Source organism: Drosophila suzukii, unplaced genomic scaffold (genome assembly GCF_043229965.1).
Source record: "Drosophila suzukii unplaced genomic scaffold, CBGP_Dsuzu_IsoJpt1.0 scf_7, whole genome shotgun sequence".
In the NCBI taxonomy this organism is placed as follows: Eukaryota; Metazoa; Arthropoda; class Insecta; order Diptera; family Drosophilidae; genus Drosophila; species Drosophila suzukii.
In genome coordinates this window covers 427,573-446,132 of record NW_027255939.1, presented here as the reverse complement: position 1 = coordinate 446,132, position 18,560 = coordinate 427,573, and the positions used below count along the sequence as shown (strand labels likewise).

Here is an 18,560-nt window from a genome sequence, read left to right as displayed (position 1 = left end):
CAATATAACGAACAGAAATGAACTGCAGCAGCAGTTGAAGGCGTACGCATACAGCAAGCGAAGTGAGCATCTGGCTTCAGATCTTTCGGTAGGCCCCGACAGGAAGAGATTCAAGGCACACACACCAATGAAGTGCCATTACTGTGGAATTTATGGACACAAAATGCTGGAATGCCGTAAAAGGAAGGCAGAACAATCAAAACCGAATCAATCGTTTGGAAGACCACTGGCGGGACGAGACAGGACTGGAGTGACTTGCTTTAAATGTGGAATCGTCGGTCATATTGCATCCGCATGCATGAAGGGAACAGCAGCATCGAGTAGCAGTATGAACGAGAAGCGAGTAGATGTCCGTGCAGTGTTGGAGCCGAAAGGAATTTTGTATCAATTTGGTGAGGCCTTTCCATTCTTTTTCGACTCGGGTGCCGAGTGCTCTTTAGTAAAGGAAAAGTTAGCAGTCAAACTGGCCGGAAAAAGATTTAATAATTTAGTCATTCTAAAAGGAATTGGAACATCTTGGCACTTGGCTTTGGCATAACGATGGATGCTGATAAATTTAGTATTTTTAAAAGTAAACAAATTATTTCAATATCCGATGAAACTATTACAAATTATGATAAGCTATTTGACGAAAATTATGATTTAAGTGATAATGATAAGTCTAAATTGAAGAACATTGTTGACCAATACACTGAGCATTTTATTGTTGGAATACCGAGCAGACGTGTCAAGACTGGAGAATTAGAAATTCGTTTATTAGATGCCAACAAGACTGTGCAGAGACGTCCATATCGACTTGGCGTAGATGAAAAAGAATTAGTTAGAGATAAAATCAAAGAAATGTTGGCGGCAAATGTAATACGTCCAAGTAATTCTCCATTCGCGAGTCCAATTTTGTTAGTTAAGAAGAAAGATGGCAGTGATCGTTTGTGCATAGATTATAGAGAGCTAAATGCAAATACAGTGGCTGACAAATATTCTTTGCCTCTAATATCAGATCAAGTAAACAGACTGCATGGTGGTAAATACTTCTCTTATTTAGATATGGCTAGTGGGTTTTATCAGATTCCAATAGATGTAGGATCTATAGAGCGAACTGCTTTTGTAACCCCTGAGGGTCAGTACGAGTTTCTATCTATGCCATTTGGCATGAAGAATGCCTCTTCGATTTTTCAGCGAGCTATAGCGCGAGCACTGGGTGACCTGGCGTACTCCTATGCAATTGTTTACATTGATGATGTAGTGATAGTAGCAAGGTCAAAAGAGGAAGCATTTGAAAGATTGACAGCTGTGCTAAAGAAAAGCTTAACATCATCAGCATACATTAGTACACGAGAGTGAGTTACGATAGAGGGAAGATCATTTATAAACAGAGTAAACAGCAGAGGGCCTAAATGACTTCCCTGGGGCACTCCAGATGTCACATAGATCAGTTTTGAGGCAGCGTTCTTGAATATAACCCTCTGAGTCCTACCATTCAAATAACTTGAAATCCAAGTTAATAGATTACATGGAAACCCAAGCTGATTTAATTTGAATAAGAGAAGAGAGTGGTTGACAGAGTCAAAGGCTTTACTAAAATCTGTATATATAACGTCCGTCTGCAATTTTTTGTTAAATCCATCTAGTACAAAAGATGTCAATTCGAGCAGGTTAGTGGTGGTCGATCTACGCTTAACAAAACCATGTTGACACGGCGATATTAAAGAGGAGCACAAATGTTGCAACTGAGAGGTAATAATGCGTTCAAATGTTTTAGGAATTGCAGACAATTTAGAGATTCCTCTATAGTTCTGAACATTAACCTTCGCACCCTTTTTGTGGAGTGGAAATTAGGCATGCAGATTCCTGAGCTTCCTGCGCAGCGCTAGTTTGTTACAGCAGAGTGCCACGCCCACTCTAGCACCCACAAACCGCCCAAAACTGTGGCTCCTACAGTTTTGATGCTATAATAAAAATTTTATCTAAAATGCATTGAATCGTAAATATGAGCGCGGATATCTCGAAAACTAGGCATGTCATGGGCATACCGACATTTTCCTCTCCTAGGAGGAGAGGTTTGGTGGTGCCCTGCCTGGCTAATTCGTCCGCTATGCAGTTGCCAACGATGTCCCGGTGACCCGGAACCCATATTAGGCTGATAGTAAACTGATTTGCCATCTCGTGGAGAGATCTGCGACAGTCTGCTATTGTACTGGAGTTGGTGTTTGTCGAGTAGATCGACTTAACAGCCGCTTGGCTGTCACTATATATGTTTTGGTGTCCTCTCTGGAGGCTAAAGTTTCCTAAACAGGTTAGTGCTTCTTTTATAGCGTGGACCTCCGCCTGAAACACGCTACAGTGGTCCGGGAGCCTGAATGACTTCCTGATATCTAATTGTTCGGAGTATACACCTCCGCCAACGTGTCCTTCTAATTTGGAGCCATCTGTATAGAAACAGATCTATCAGGAATCAGGGCCTCAAAGGGTGTGTGACTATATTCAATGGATTTGCATAGATCCGTGATCTTCGGAATCGATTTATAATGCTGGAGAATTTTAGCATGGCCATAAAATTGGGCTTTCCACTGCCCTGTGTCCCTCAGTCGAATAGCTGCCGATTTGGCCCTTTCCATGCCTGCTAAGTCCAGGCTAGGGAGGTTCAAGATCGCATTCAGCGCTTCATTCGGGGTGGTTCGAAGAGCTCCACTAATACACAAAGCTGCCATTCACTGTACTTTGTTTAGAGGAGGCAGTATGCATTGTTTGTGCAAGGCGGTCCACCACAGAGCCACTCCGTACAGTAGGATTGGCTTGACTACCGCTGTGTATATCTAGTTAACTATTCTTGGGGACATGCCCCATCTTAGCCCGATTGCTTTTGTACTGGAGTAAAGTGCAATGGTCGCTTTTTTGGTTCTCTCTTGGTTGTTTAAGCCCCATTTGAGGCGTTTATCTAGTACTAACCCCAAGTACCTGGCGTGATCGCTAAAAGAGAGATTACAATTGTTTAAAACGGGTGGGTTAAGTTGTGGAATTTTGTACCTATTTGTAAATAGAACAAGTTCTGTTTTCGAGGGGTTTACCCCGAGTCCGTTCGCTATCGTCCATTCCGATAGTATTTTGAGTTTTGCGGTCATAAGATCGCAAAGTGTTTGTGGATATTATCCATTAAAGATGATGGCGACGTCGTTTGCGTATGCCACGACCTTACAAACTGCTTCCTCCAGAATTCTTGCGGGGTGCCTCTGTTCACTAGTCTAGTCTGGGTTGAGGTCCCTAGTGTGGCTGTGACCATTCTGCTTATCAGCAATTTATGAATAAGCCTCACCATTGGCGGCTCAACCCCTAGTTCTGTGAGAGATTCTGTTATAGCAGTGGGAAGCACGTTATTGAAGGCTCCCTCTATATCCAGGAAGGCGATCAGTGTGTATTCCTTGATGTTGAGTGATTTCTCGATGCTGCTTACCACCAAGTGTAGCGCCGATTCGGTTGACTTACCTTTGATGTAAGCGTGTTCTGCTTCTGATATTTGTGTCGGGTCTACGGTGGCCCTTATGTGTAGGCTTATCATTCTTTCAAAGCTCTTAAGCAGGAATGATGTTAGGCTTATTGGCCTAAAATCCTTTGCTGTGGTGTGAGTGGCCTTCCCTGCCTTGGGAATGAAAACCACCTTTGTTTCTTGCCATGCTGTTGGTAGTTCTCCTACCGCCAGGATGGATTGGAAGATTTTTTTCAACCAGTTTATGGCTATTTGTCCTGCTTGTTGGATGTGAGCCGGTGTTATCCCGTCCGGTCCCGGCGATTTGTATTGTTTGAAACTATGAATGGACCATTTCATGTTGCGGTCTGAAAGGAGTGGATCTAATTCGATTCCCTCTCCTGCTCCTCTTTCAGGAGGATGACCTGCTTGTTGGCTCCCCGGGAAGTGAGCGTCTAGGAGCAGGTCCAAGGACTCTTTACTGGAGTCTGACCATGATCCATTTGCTTTTTGAAGATAGCTCAAAGGCGCGGGAGTATTTTCCTGAGCCTTGCGGCATCAGTTGTTTTTTTCTATGTCAGAGCAGAAGGTCTGCCATGCCGATCGTTTTGCTCTTCTAATGGCCTTTTTGTAGAAGGCTAGTTCATACTTGTAGTTCAGCCAATTAGTGTCCTCATTTCCCGCCTTTGCTCTGTTAAACAGGCATCTGCAGTTGGTTCTGAGGATAGATAGTTGTTGGGTCCACCAGGGGGGTTTTTCCTTCCTCTTGGTTTCTCTGTGGGGCATGTCACTTTGAAGGCAGTGTTGCATGCCTCTGTGAATTTGTATACTGTTTCGTCCAGCTCCTGTGGGTTTGTGATGCTTTCTGACGGTTCCATGGGGAGGATATTTGTCAGAACTTCTTTGTACCTGTGCCAGTCGGCTCGTCTGGGGGACAATACAGTTTCTATGAATCTATGGTCCGAAAAGGAGTGCGCCTACGAGTGAATCTGATACCAAAGTTAGATCTATGATCGTTTGGCAAGCTTTAGTTATAAAAGAAGGGACATTGCCCCTATTGCATAAGAATAGGTTTGAATTTAGAATAAAATCAAAAAGAGACTCACCTCTGTCGTTGTTGTTTGGGCAACCCCACTGGGTGTGATGGGCGTTGGCGTCACAGCCTGTTACCAATCCGTTCTTGAGCTTTTCGCATTCCTCTGCCAGTCCTCTGACCAGCGCATCTGGGGGGTTTTCCCTCTCAAAGGCCAAATAGGCCGAAAGAACCCTTATAGAGCCACTTTGCAGCTCCAGGCTTACTGCGGTGTTGTCTCCGTTGCTGTAATTGCGAAGTAGAAATAAACTAAGATGCCTTTTGGCTAATATGCAGGTTCGAATTTTACCTTCTTTGGGGTCAAGCATAAGCTTGTACTCCTTTGTTCCTAGTCCAGCAACCTTGCCTCCTACTACCCAAGGTTCCTGTACGAGGACTAGGTCGGCTCCGCCTTCGGTCAGGCGAAGCAGAAGTGCAGCAGACGCTGCTTTACTGTGGTGAAGGTTTATTTGTAGAAGTCTTAGTGACATCTACAGCTTCAACCTCCACCACAGTGACGTCGGCCTCCTCTGTGTCGCTGAGGTCTACGTCCTCGATTGCCGGTCCGAGCGCTCGCATCTCTCTGCTTAGCGACGAATCGGTAGAGTAGTCGTCCTCCGGCCCACCAGGTGCCTCCAACTCCTCAGCAAGCACCTGCTCGGCTGGATTGCCGGCAGCACCTTGATGTGTATCGCACTGATCCCGAAGTTCAGCACTCCTCGAGCAGTATCGATCGGAGCAACTGACTCCTTGTTCAGGACCAAAACCGCCTGGTTGACATCCCCTTCATGCTCCTCCACCTTGACGACTTTCCAGTCCTTCGTGGGGAGGTGCGGGTTGCATTCTTGCAACATGAAGAGGATATCCTCCGGCGTCTTGATCGCTGTTGGAAGCCAGATCCTTGCTCGGGGTCTACTGGGGACATCGCACCAGTCAAGCGCAACGATGTTCGTCCCTTCGTATACCTCACCGAGCTTGCTCGTCGCAGGCCACCACCTTGACTCTGCCCTAGTACCAGCCCGCGTCCATGCAGCAGGGCAAGGTGCCTGGCTTCTCTCGTACCATGCGCATGCAAATGAGAGAAATGTGGGACTCCACTGCCTTCCACTTGTTTCTGGGGATCCTGCACTCCGGATTTCCTCTGTCAATCAGGCCGAGTAGTACACGGTTCTTCGTGATTTCGGCGAAAGAGATCGATGGCTGGATCTTAGATCTCTTCGTCGATGGCCCGGGTAGTTCGAGGGATCGCTGCCTTTTCGCCAAGTAGTTTGGAAGCACCTTCCTTGCCCACTCTACCTTCTTTAGCCATTCAGGCGAAGGTGTGGCAACGGTGCTCCTAGTGTGTGAACGCAGAGTCTGGGCGGCAGTCCGCCTTTCTGCGTATGTGTATTTTGCACCAGCGGGTGGCCCGAACGCCTTGGCAGTGCCTACCGCTGCTTTCGGCGCAGATGCGCACGTGGCGGAGGCGTTTGCGGCTGGCTTTCTGCCACCCATCATCCCCAGTTTGGGATGCGGCCCTTTCTGGACCGTGCTGGTATGGAAGGTGGAACCAGTGTTCATCTTATCCATGGGTTTCTTAAGAGTACCCGTCTCTGTGTTTTTTGTTGTTGTGTTTTCTGTTTTATGCTCCATAATTTGGTCCCACGAGTTGCGGAGAAGGGGAAAAGTCCGCCCGGGCAGAGATCCGCGATGCCCGGGTAAGGCGATAGTTAGAACAGGGGGTCGCCATGTCCCTGAGCACACCGTTTGAGACTGGGCTAGTTTTGGTCCGGGCCCCCAGCCAGGCTGACTCTTGGCACGGTCCGTAATTCACCGTAGTCCGGAGTGAGATGTTGTTTGGGAGGGGAGTTGGGTAGGTGTTGTGTTGGGAGTGGGTTTGTGTAAAGCAACTATTTAGATGCGGCTGAACAACTCGCATCGTCGGTATTGCTTCGTTTCAAAATACCCGCTGGCTGTCCCGGACTGTTTATTTACTGGGGTTTCCGTCCGCGGTACCGTGTTTGACTTATCCCACCAGCTTATTCACAGTTGGCCTCGAGAGAGGTCGTCCGCTATCCGCAACCTGCGACCCGCTCAGTTGCCCCAGCTAGGTGACTTTGGAACCATCTCACAACTTCCTCAGCCAAGTAATTAATAGCAATCTACTCGAGCAAAAAAGCAACCTGACGTTTTGATCCCAGTTCAAATCACGTAAGGCAAAAATAAGAAATTGTTTCTGTACAGACTCTATACGGTCAATGTGCACTTGATACTGAGGACTCCAAACGGAATATCAGTATTCTAAATTAGGACGGACAAGGGAGGTAAATAATAATGTGGTAGTGTATGGATCATCAAATTCTTTAGACAAACGCTTTATAAACATAAGAACAATCATAGCTTTATTTACAGTAGAGGTTATGTGGGATTCAAATTTAAGTTTAGGATCTAGGAGAACACCTAAATCATTTACTGAGTATATTCGGTCCAGGGACATGTTCTGAAGAGAATAACTCCTAAACGTGGGCGTACCCCTATAAGAAGTCATAACGTTCCATTTAAGATAATTTAAATTCGAAAGGTTGTACTGACACCATTCCTGGAATCTATTAATGTCTGACTGCAAGCAGAAACCAGACTCAATATTATTATATGAAAAACAAAGCTTAACATCATCAGCATACATTAGTACACGAGAGTGAGTTACGATAGAGGGAAGATAATTTATAAACAGAGTAAACAGCAGAGGGCCTAAATGACTTCCCTGGGGCACTCCAGATGTCACGTTGATCATCTTGAACACAGCGTTTTTGAATAAAACCCTCTGAGATCTACCATTCAAATAACTTGAAATCCAAGTTAACAGATTATTCGGAAATCCGAGCTGATCTAATTTGAATAAAAGAAGAGAGTGGTTTACAGAGTCAAAGGCTTTCCTAAAATCTGTATATATGTGAGCACTACAACATGACGAGCAAAGTTGTTTCAATCAAAAACCAAAATTGTGTTGCTCTGTTTGACACAGGCAGTAAATATAATACTTTGCGCGAAGACATTTGCGATGAGCTAGCTTTGCCGAAGCTGAAGGAGTGCAGTTTGTACCTAATTGGATTTGGAAAAAATCGCAATGCCAATAAGATCAAGTCAATTGGACAGTGCAAGCAAGCAGTGTGGATCGACAGCAGTGCCTACGATTTGAATTTCTTCATAGTTCCGCTCGGTTGTGTGGACACTCGTATGATCACCGGCGAGGAATTGTGTTTGCAAGCAGAAATATCATTCGGTCCAGGTGGTTTACGTGTGCGAAATTAAAATAATCTTTGCGAAGAGAACATCCCATCTAACTTGCTGAAAATTGACACGGTTATTAACAACGATGAACTTGATATAAACGAATCAGCTGGTGAGTGCGCGAAGCAAGAAGTGAGTGAACTAATAATGAATTACAAGCCGCTTTAATCGAAGTCGACAAACATTGAAATGAAAATCCTTCTAAACGACGAATCGCCAATTTTCTCGCGTCCGCGCAGATTCGCTTTTGCTGAATCTTTTGCTAGATCGAGCAATGGTTAGATTAATGTTTAATCGAGGAGTCCGACTCCGAATTCACAAGCCCGGTGGTGCTTGCGAAGAAAAACGACGGATCGCAAAGACTCTGCGTAGATTTGAGGCGTATAAGCAAGGTAATCGTAAAAGATCATTTTCCGTTGCCCCTGATTGACGACCAGCTCGACCGCTTGCAAAAAGCGTTGGTATTCAGCACAATCGATTTGCGGAATGGCTTTTTCCATGTGCCAGTCGCCGAATCTAGCAGAAAGTACACCTCATTCGTGACGCAGAGTGGGCAATACCAATTCCTAAAGGTGCCTTTTGGTTTGTCAAACTCACCAGGTGTTTTTCAGAGACACATAAATGCGATTTTCCGAACTCTGTCCCGTAGAGGAATCGCTCTCCCTTATGTAGACGACATAATTATCCCAGCGAAGGACAAAAAGGAGGCGGTGTCGAATCTCAACGAAGTTATATCAACTTGCAGCGAATATGGTCTCGAGCTTAACCTAAAGAAATGCCATTTTCTGCAGACCCGTATCCAGTTCTTAGGTCACATTATCGAAAACAAAACCATTTCCCCGACTCCTCAGAAGATCGACGCAGTTTCGAAATTTAAGACGCCACAGAACCTAATGCAGCTAGAAAGTTTTCTAGGTCTCACAGGATACTTTAGAAAGTTTATCCAGAATTATGCTCTGATTTCGAAACCCTTGACTGACCTTACCAAAAATAAAGCTGAATTTCTTATTGGCCCTGATGAAGAGAAGGCTATTGAATCCCTAAATAAAAACCTGACTTCGAAACCTGCTTTAGCTATTACAACCTGAAGTACGAAACCGGGGTACACACTGACGCCTCCATAAAACACCGTTCAGGCACACGTATGAAGCACGTTGACGCTCTCTCCAGATACCCAATAATGACCATCGTTGACGACTCCGTAGCACTTGGTTTTAAACAAGTTCAAGAAAAGGACGAACACTTGAAGGCTATCTGCAAAATAATCGAAGACTCTGACTCACCCTACGACGACTATTTTCTTCTTCCGGAATCTTTTACAAGATAGTCAACGACGCAGCACTTCTTGTTGTTCCCAGAGACATGGAAAGACAGATCATAGCCAGAGCACACGACCGAGGACATTTCGCCGTCAAAAAGACGAAGGAGATGATTTAAACTGAACATTTCATCCAAAACATTGACGAAAAATCAAGAAATTCATCGACCGTTGTATTCCGTGCGTTTTAAGCAGCCGCAAGCGTGGCAAGCAGGAGGGCTGGCTGCGTCCATTGCACAAAGAAGACTTTCCATTGCACACCTACCACATCGACTTCTTAGGTTCACTAGATTCTACAAGCAAGAATTACAAACACATACTCGCCGTCATCGATTCTTTTACCAAGTTCTGTTGGCTTTATCCTACAAAGTCAACGGCCGCAACCGAAGTCATTACAAAGCTACGAGGACAAAGTAATGTGTTTGGTAACCCAGCTTGTATCCTTTCGGATCGAGGTTCAGCTTTCTTAGCCCAAGATTTTCTCCAGTATTGCGACGATGAAAATATAAAGGTAGTCAAGTCTACGACAGGTCTGCCACGGGTTAACGGACAAGTGGAGCGACTCAATGTCATAATTATCCCTGTTTTGTCAAAACTCAGTGTGGATGATCCTACAAAATGGTACAGACACGTTCATCGAGTTCAACAAGCCATCAACTCTACTTTCTCGAGAATCATCGACGCCACACCTTTTGAGCTTCTAATCGGTGTCAAAATGAGAAACAAAGATGACCAACAGCTCCATGAGCTAATCAACAACGAAACCATAGCGCTGTTTCAGGACTCTCGAAACGAGCTAAGGCTGAGAGCTAAATCACAAATTTTATAGCTTCAATCGGAGAACAAAAAGACGTACAATCTGCGACGCAAACCAGCAAGGCTTTACAACGTTGGCGACATGGTAGCCATAAAGCGCACACAATTTGGCGGAGGTCTCAAATTAGAGCCGAAGTTTGTGGGTCCTTACCAAATCACGAAAGTCAAGCACAACAATGCCTACGATGTCTAGAAAGTCGGCAACTCAGACGGTTTAAAAATTTCTTCAAACTGTGCCGAATATCTCAAGCCATGGCCCACCCACGATGACAACGACGAAACATTCGAGGCGAATGATTAATCAGAATGGCCGAACGTGGGAGTGATATTACGAGAATCACCCTTACAATCCCGATCTAGACAAAGAGAACGACGAGCAATAACACACATTCCAGAAGAAGTCGACATAAAAGAAGTAAAAGAAGAGAGCAACGAAGATAAGACGAGAACGACGAGTAGAGGCAGTATTTGACGAGATCTGATCCAAAGAAGACGTTATAGTCACATTGTGACATACCATATTTAATCATATAAATTAATACTTAAACTTATACTCTTTAAAAATAATAAAAACCCCACATATATAACGTCTGTCTGCAATTTTTTGTTAAATCCATCTATTATAAAAGATGTCAATTCGAACAGGTTAGTGGTGGTCGATCTTCGCTTAGCAAAACCATGTTGACACGGAGATATTAAAGAGGAGCACAAATGTTGCAAATGAGAGGTAATAATCCGTTCAAATGTTTTAGGAATTGAAGACCATTTTGAGATCCGTCTATAATTCTGAACATTAACCTTCGCACCCTTTTTGTGGAGTGGAATAGTAAAAGAATCTTTCCAGATAGTAGGAAAAACAGATGATGAGATAGACAAATGAAAAAGTTTAGGAATGGGATTACAAATAGTTCGGGCACAAAACTTAAGAACACAACCAGGGAGTCCATCTGGCCCCGGAGAATAGGTTGGCGTTATAGTTTCTAAATAACTTAAGAGAGAACTTTCGGTGATTACAGGATAAAAAATACAATTTGCCCTGTTTAAATGATAAGGGTAGCTAGAACTAGACCAAGAAACAGAACTATAAGTAGATTGGAAGAATTCAGAAAATAAATCTGCAATTTCGGGATCCGTAGATGCCTCAATAGAGGCAATACAGATGGTGGCAATGCTGAAGACTTTCGCTTAGCATTGACAAAGTTATAAAACTGCCTCGGATCCCTTGAAAATTCAAATTTACATCGGTTCAAATACATGGAATAGCAATGACTGTTAAGTACATTAAAATTAGTACGAGCCATTACGTATCTTGAAAAATCGGATGGCCTACCCGACTTTTTGTCCTTTTTATATAAGTTTGTTTTAAGGTTTCTAAGTCTTTGCAACTGATTGGTAAACCAAAGAAGCCTGTCTAGCTTAGGAGGAAAACTATTAGGAACACATTCACAGAAAAAAGAGTTTAGGACACTATAAAAAAGTTCCGTAGCACTTTCAATATCCCAGCAATTATATAAATTGGTCCAGTAATATTGCGAAATCATGTTGTTGAGTTTACTAAAGTCACATTTACGAAAGCATCTACTTTTAGTTGGAGAAAGTAAAGGAGAGAGGGTATTAACGCAGGTAAGACAAATTGTAAGTTCTAATGTGGGAGGATACCGGTCTTCTGGCACAACTAGTGGGTCAATTCTAGATACCGTGACTTCAGACGGATTTAAAACAAACACAAGATCTAATTGTCTGTTTAGTGAATTACGTGTAAAGCTAACTTGCTGTAACAATAATTAAAACAGGCCGTCAACGAAGTCATGGTCAGATAAAGGGGTAGAGACAAGTGAGTCAATGGAAGGGGACCAAGAAATGTCAGGGAGATTGAAATCACTTAAAACAATCAAAAAATCCCTTTCGGAAAGATGAGATAGAACAGTTTTTATTGCAGACAAATGTTCCTCATAAATTGTTAAGTCGGATCCAGGTGGAATATAACAACAAGTTACATAAATTGAAAAAGATTTTAAAGAAATTCTATGTCATTGGGATAAAGAAAGTATATTCTCTACGATGTTAAAGTAGAGGTAACGGCAATCAGCACCCCACCACCCTACGAGGAGAGCGAACAGTTCTAAGGCAGAGGAGTCAGCATAAAGCTTAGGTAGCTTTATATTAAGTCCCCTAACAAATTGATAGGCCAAAAACAAACTGCTCAGTTTTTTGGCGCAGGTACTGTCGTGGAAGGCCTATTATTAGTTCTCCGTCTGTTTGGAACAAATTCTTTAATGACCAATTCATCATTAAGCCAAAAACTTTTAGAATTTAGTACATTAAATACTTCCGGAGGAGCAGATATTTTAAATGAAGATATCATACGAACATATGGAAATTTAAACTCCTCCACTGTGATGTTTTGAGATGGGAATTCCTGTTGTATAAATTCCAAAACATCTGCAGATGTGGTTTCAGGTGTTAAACGAGACACAAATAATTGCTTCCTATATGGAACAACCGAGAGGCTCTTTCTTCCACCATTAGCAATCTGAACATCGTTCGTCTGATTATCAAGACTAGGGACTCCTATAGAGCTAACTTCACCAGTAGGCACAGAAAGCTGCATGTAGACACGCAAGAACGCAAAAGTATAAGAGCGCGCAGAGACTGCGAGAGCGAGAGAGCGCGACAGAGTGGCTGTCGACTGAGCGTGGCGACGACAAGAAACGGGAGGGAGATTACAAGAAAGTTATGGAAAACAACAACAAAAGCTATTGAAACAAATGGACCGCAGCGTACAGAAGTTACAATAACAAAATGCACAGGCTAAAAACAGAGTTAGGTTTTGTTAAAATGTCTACAATAAAATAGACAACTAAACATAAACTGACGATTTAAAGCACAAGCACGGCTGGTTATGTTGGACTAAGTCACAAAGTATGCTAGGTAAAAACTTTTAAGTGAAATGTATTACTCTCGTCAATACCAATCGATTAATCCAAAAAATGTTTGCCACGCCTACTTTAACGTCCACAAACCGCCTAAGCCTGTGGTGCCCACAATTTTCATGATATAAAAAAATTTTAACTGAAATGTATTAGTCTCGTCAATACCTACTGCTTGACTTAAGAAAAAGTTCGCCACGCCCACTCTAACGCTCACAACGCTTAAATCTGTATGCCGCCCGCATAACCATATATTGAGTTCGCGGGTAGGGTGCGCATTTCAATCTCGCTTTGCTGCTTGCATATCTCCATATCCCTTTTGTCCCATTAGCTGAGTAACGCGAGCTACTCGACTATAGCGTATATTAATTTTTTTGTTATAATTTTGTATGTATCGCAGTGCATTTATTTGCAAAAGAAAAAAAATTCTGTTTCAGTTGTGCGCTCTAGGTAGCGCTGTCGGTTCCTCAGGCCGGCTTGTTGATTGTGGAGGTGACGGTGCTGGTTGTTATACCCGTTACTCGTAGAGTAAAAGGGTATACTAGATTCGTCGAAAAGTATGTAACAGGCAGAAGGAAGCGTTTCCGACCCCATAAAGTATATATATTCTTGATCAGGATCACTAGCCGAGTCGATCTAGCCATGTCCGTCTGTCCCTCTGTCTGTCCGGATGAACGCTGAGATCTCGGAAACTATGGGAGCTAGGCTATTGAGATTTGGCATGCAGATTCCTGAGCTTCTTACGCAGCGCAAGTTTGTTTCAGTAGAGTGCCACGCCCACTCTAACGCCCACAAACCCTTCAAAACTGTGGCTCCTACAGTTTTGATGCTAGAATAAAAATTTTAACTGAAATGTATTGTTCTCATCAATACCTATCGATTGACTTAAAGTTTGCCACGCCCACTTAAACGCCCACAAACCGCGAAAACATGTGACGCCCACAATTTTCATGCTAGATAAAAAATTTTAACTGGAATGTATTGGTCTCGTCAATACCTATCGATTGATCCAAAAGTAAATTTGCTACGCCCACTATAACGCTTATAACGCTTAAATCTGTCTACCGCCGGTAGGTGGCGCATTTTAATCTCGCTTTGCTGCTTGCATATCTCCATTTCCCTTTAAGTAACGGGTATCTGATAGTCGAGGTACTCGACTATAGCGTTCTTCCTTGTTTTTACTGCTGTTCCTGTTGGTGATTACATCCACGGGCGGTACATGTGTGCTCGCAGTGTGGCGATTAGAGTGGGCCTTGGCAATTCCTTGGACACTCCTTTATTAGTGCCGGGAATTCGTTTTTCTGAGGAGGTTGGATCTTAATTTTATTATTGGTATTTGACATTGCAGTGTAGGTGGTAGTGGGCGCCTTTTTTTCTGATTTTTTTTATATTAATAGTTGTTTTATTATTATAGTTGTTTTGATTTCCAACAAATTTGTTCACCATTTAATAATTTTAGCAACTTTGCCTTTCTGTTTTTAAGGCGTTGCACCAAACAGCTTCTTCTTCTTCTTCTTCATACCACTCTACTCACTGCGTTTTTATTTAGTTGTCACATCATGTCTCTGCCATATAATAGGTTGATTGTTTTTGACGTTGTCCTCCAGTTGTCCTGGATCCTTCCAGGACCATTGTCACGGTCGTCATGTAATATGTTCGCAGATTCCATAGTAATATTCCAGATTTAACTGTATTTATTATTATTTAATTAGAGAGTGACTCAACAGGTCGCTTCTCTGTATCTTGATCGAATGAATCGAAGCAGAGCGGCACAAGAATCTAAAAAAATCAACTTTCTATCTTTTATAGTTTCCGAGATTTTAGCGTTCATATGGACGGACAGACGAAGATGGCTAGATCGAGTACTAATAATTAATTTTGGATAATTGGAACGCATGTAAGTACAGAGGTATCTCAAAGCTATTAGCTATACCGAAGCTCTTTGAAACATTATTACACTCCTCTTGCAACGTAGTTATAGGCCTCTTATTTCCTCATGCAAACACGGATTTATAAAATGTAGGTGAACGACAGCCAACTTTTAGGAGTTTACTTCATTTGTGACAAATGGTTTTAAAAAAATACCACAATAATTCATTTTTAAAAACACTTTCACATCCCTACTCCTAGTTACTTTAGGCTTACCACCTTGGTACTTTGGTACAAGTTTCTTTGGCCCGCTATATTTTACATTACTTCACAATTATCTTACTCTAGTCCTAAAAAAGTCACGTGTACTTATGTACGCAGATTCCCTAGCTTTGCAATCTGATCTTGATGGATGTCAAACTTGGTGTAATTATGAAAAATTAAATTTAAATGGCTCTAAGTGCAAAGTAGTGACCTTTTTTCGTGTAGGCCCACACTACACCAATAAGACGCAAAGTGTTTGTTAGCTAGACAGGATAACGTATGTTAAAGACCTTCGTTTTATATGTATTCCAAACTTACATTTACAGCCATGGGTGTGCTTGGATTTATCAAAAGGTAGTCAAAGGAAATCGATGATCTTTACTACTGTGGTCAAAAAGTAAGGTGGATTTGTTTTTCTCGATTTTCGCGGTGTTGTGCACTATGAATACCTTCCACCCGGCCGAACTGTTAATAAGTAATATTATTTTGCGTCGTTTGCGTGAATATTATTTTGCGTCGTTTGCGTGAACCAATTTGTAAAAATAAAGCTAGAACTATGGACAACAACAACTCTTGGTTGTTATAAACCTTATTTATTTGACCAATTCGACCAATTCTTAAGTAATGCACTCCCATCTGGAATCCCCAATACGAGGTACAAAATAACTTTTTAATATTTTCCTTACGGGGACTTAGCTGGGAAACAAACCTATGCGCGATACCACTTTCGTTCGGAATTTTATTAGTGGTGAAGTGGTGGTGAGTCCCGTATTTCTCTGTCGCCTGCACTTAAATGGGCCGAATAAATTCACTAGACTTTTTACTTTAAGGTCATGCTAAAGTTCAAAATTGTTGGGGCATGACTTGAAGGCAGTTGTATTACCATGTTTCACCTTGGTGCGTGAATCACCAATGCTGCTAGTTTCGATGACTCGCTTCGTTCGCAGTAATACAATTTAACTGCGAATATAAGTCCATTATTAGACTCGTACCATTTTGTATCAGCCACTGGCGTCCTTGACGAGATTTTGATCGTTTTGAGATTTTCTTCGGATACCGAGGATGCGAAACTTCGGCGACTGTTGAAGTAGGACAGGTTAGTTCCCTATGCAGCAGGGTATGATGCGTACAACAACACGTTCATTATCTTTGCGATAAGGGACATTTGGATACTATATTACCCTTGTTAAGGTAGTTTAGACAAAGCCCTAGTCTTTTTGCAGTGTTTAAACGCTGATTAAACGAGAGTAGTTTCTGATTCACACTTAAGCACAAGTGACATGTTTGATCTATACAGCTAGAGGAAAAGGCGAGGCCTGTGGTTGCTCAGATGGGATAGTTGAGTTTCGGATGATGGTTGGCTGGATTCTAAATTCTGACAATGGTGCTCAATAAGTTTAGCATAGTTATCCCAAGTTGGTAATGCGATGTAGTTAAATGATTTATTCCAATTTCGATTTCGATCATAACGAGTTTTGAGTCGCTCAAGGGCCTTAGGATATTTTTTCGATGTAATTTGAAAAGCCTGATGAATTCCAAGGCTGGTCCACGAAGACTATTCAATAATTCGTTGCATCTTTCGATGGGCGCTAACTGACTTTGGTTTCCTACAGCGAGGTAGTTTAGTTGCCGGCCGAGCGCCATTGACATTTATATCGTCAATCGCGGTACTGTGTGCATTAGGGCCAACAATCCGAGCAATCCATGTTACGCGCGGAGCCCTCTGGGCGTATGGACGAAATCGCGGACATAAAAAAAGCCATAACAACAACAGACAATTTAAAATACATGCAGAACAAAATACAAATAATAATACTTATTTGATAATAAGTAGAATAAAATTATTGTTTTAAAATAGACAGTGAGTCGGTAGTCGAATTAAGATTATTAGATTATTATAATAATTACAAAGTTCTCTAAAAGGTTCATGCATGACCTATCTCGAGTAACTCGGCGTTGTCCACTTCACCAGGAATAAGATGCCGAGTGAACGTGGTACTTTACATAGTTTCACGGTTGGCTAATAGGGGTAAGTTAAATAAAAGTAGTCTGCTAGAGTTAGATGGAAGAATTGATTTACAGAATCAAACGCTTTACTGAAATTAGTGTAAGCAATTTTTTTTTAAACCCGTTTCACAACTGAATTCAGCTTTAAAACGTCCGTTATCCTTGACATACGTTGTCAACAAACTGTGGGCACTGTGGTGTCATGAGGAAATAAGAGGCCTACAACTATGTTGAAAATAGAGTGTAATTCAATTTTTAAAGAGCCTCGGTATAGCTAATAGCTTTGAGATACCTATGTAGTTACATACGTTATATATGCTCCCCTTTTTGTGAAGTGGGATAAAAAATGACTACTTCCATCTATGTGAAAAACCGGAGGTTACTTAAGACACATTCAAATATTTTCTTTCCTGGGATAGTTAGAAGGATGCAGTTTTTTGCATTTTTCTCTTAAAAGATTGAACTGGACGAACTAAAAGAACAATTTATTAGATTTTTATATGGTATAGGTAATCCAAGCCAAAATCGGAAAATGTTACGTACTTTTCGGTTTTTTATTTTTATAAAAATAACTAGAAGACGCACTCAATCAATTTTAATATACGATTAAGTATGAGAGAAAACAAATTCAAAAAAATTAACACCACTATAAAATATTATGCCGTTAAAGATTTATGAACCGTTAAATATGGTTACTTTCGGAGGCTCCCACTTCAACGTTTATTTAATAATCGACCTTACAAAATTATCTATTTTTTTCTTCTTGTTAGATTCCTATAATCAAATTATTAGAAATACATTGTTTGTAAAATATAAAATAAAAGTAGCGGGACTGAATGAAAAAAGTAGATTTTAGATGTTAGGCAAACTAAAATCAAATATTGGCGCGCAAAACGTACATTAAAACCTCAAGAAAAAAAAACGGCATTCCTTTGGGCATTCTTAGTAAAGCTCATCAAAATGGTTCGACATAAAATTAAGCGTTCAATTAAAACTAAAATTACTAAAACTGAAGAAAAACCGCATCGAGTCGGCGATTAACGATTTTAGTAAATTAATCAAAGAATTTATTTTTGATGTAATAACTTCATTTGGGAATGGCACCTAAAAGCACTGGAAAAGAAAAGGACTCATTTGCTAAAAAAACAGTAAAAATCAACGAAAAAGTTTCCTTTAGGAAACAAGTGAGACATACGAGCTATTTAATATTTTTTACTTGTTGAAAATAATGACTCCGAAAAGTTTTGTGAAGAAGTCCAACAGCTGCATCAGCACCTTTGACTTCTAGATTTTTTTCATTTCCATCAATATTTGATGAATTTTTTACTTTAAAAATACGGTAAAAGAAAACTGCTTGCCCGAATTCTTTGAAACTTTGGCATAAGTTAGTTTAATGTATTACAAAAAGGACTTTATACTCGGTCTGGTCATTTTCAAAAAAAAAAAAAAGTATTTTTGGCCAGAAATCGGATTGACTGGCCCAGTGTGCGCTGGACTACACAAGTCCTCTGCGCAGTACCTGAGCCTACAGCCTAGGACTCCGTCAGGTCCCGG

The 18,560-nt window shown here is 41.7% G+C and overlaps 1 protein-coding gene across 11 annotated transcripts in view; it reads left to right on the top strand.

Annotated features, from left to right (window-relative positions):
- LOC108013786 (uncharacterized) overlaps nt 1-18,560 on the top strand; it is a 477,552-nt gene that overhangs the window by 141,317 nt on the left and 317,675 nt on the right. For 8 of the 11 annotated variants that reach the window (XM_070999389.1, XM_070999386.1, XM_070999388.1 and 5 more), the window contains exon 2: nt 14,676-14,763. The exons of 2 other annotated variants lie outside the window; for them this stretch is intronic. In XM_070999389.1, coding sequence (XP_070855490.1) covers nt 14,762-14,763 — 2 coding nt within the window. In that variant the 5' untranslated portion in view covers nt 14,676-14,761. The remainder of the gene's footprint in view (nt 1-14,675; nt 14,764-18,560) is intronic. One more of the 11 variants, XM_070999381.1, reaches the window with a different exon arrangement.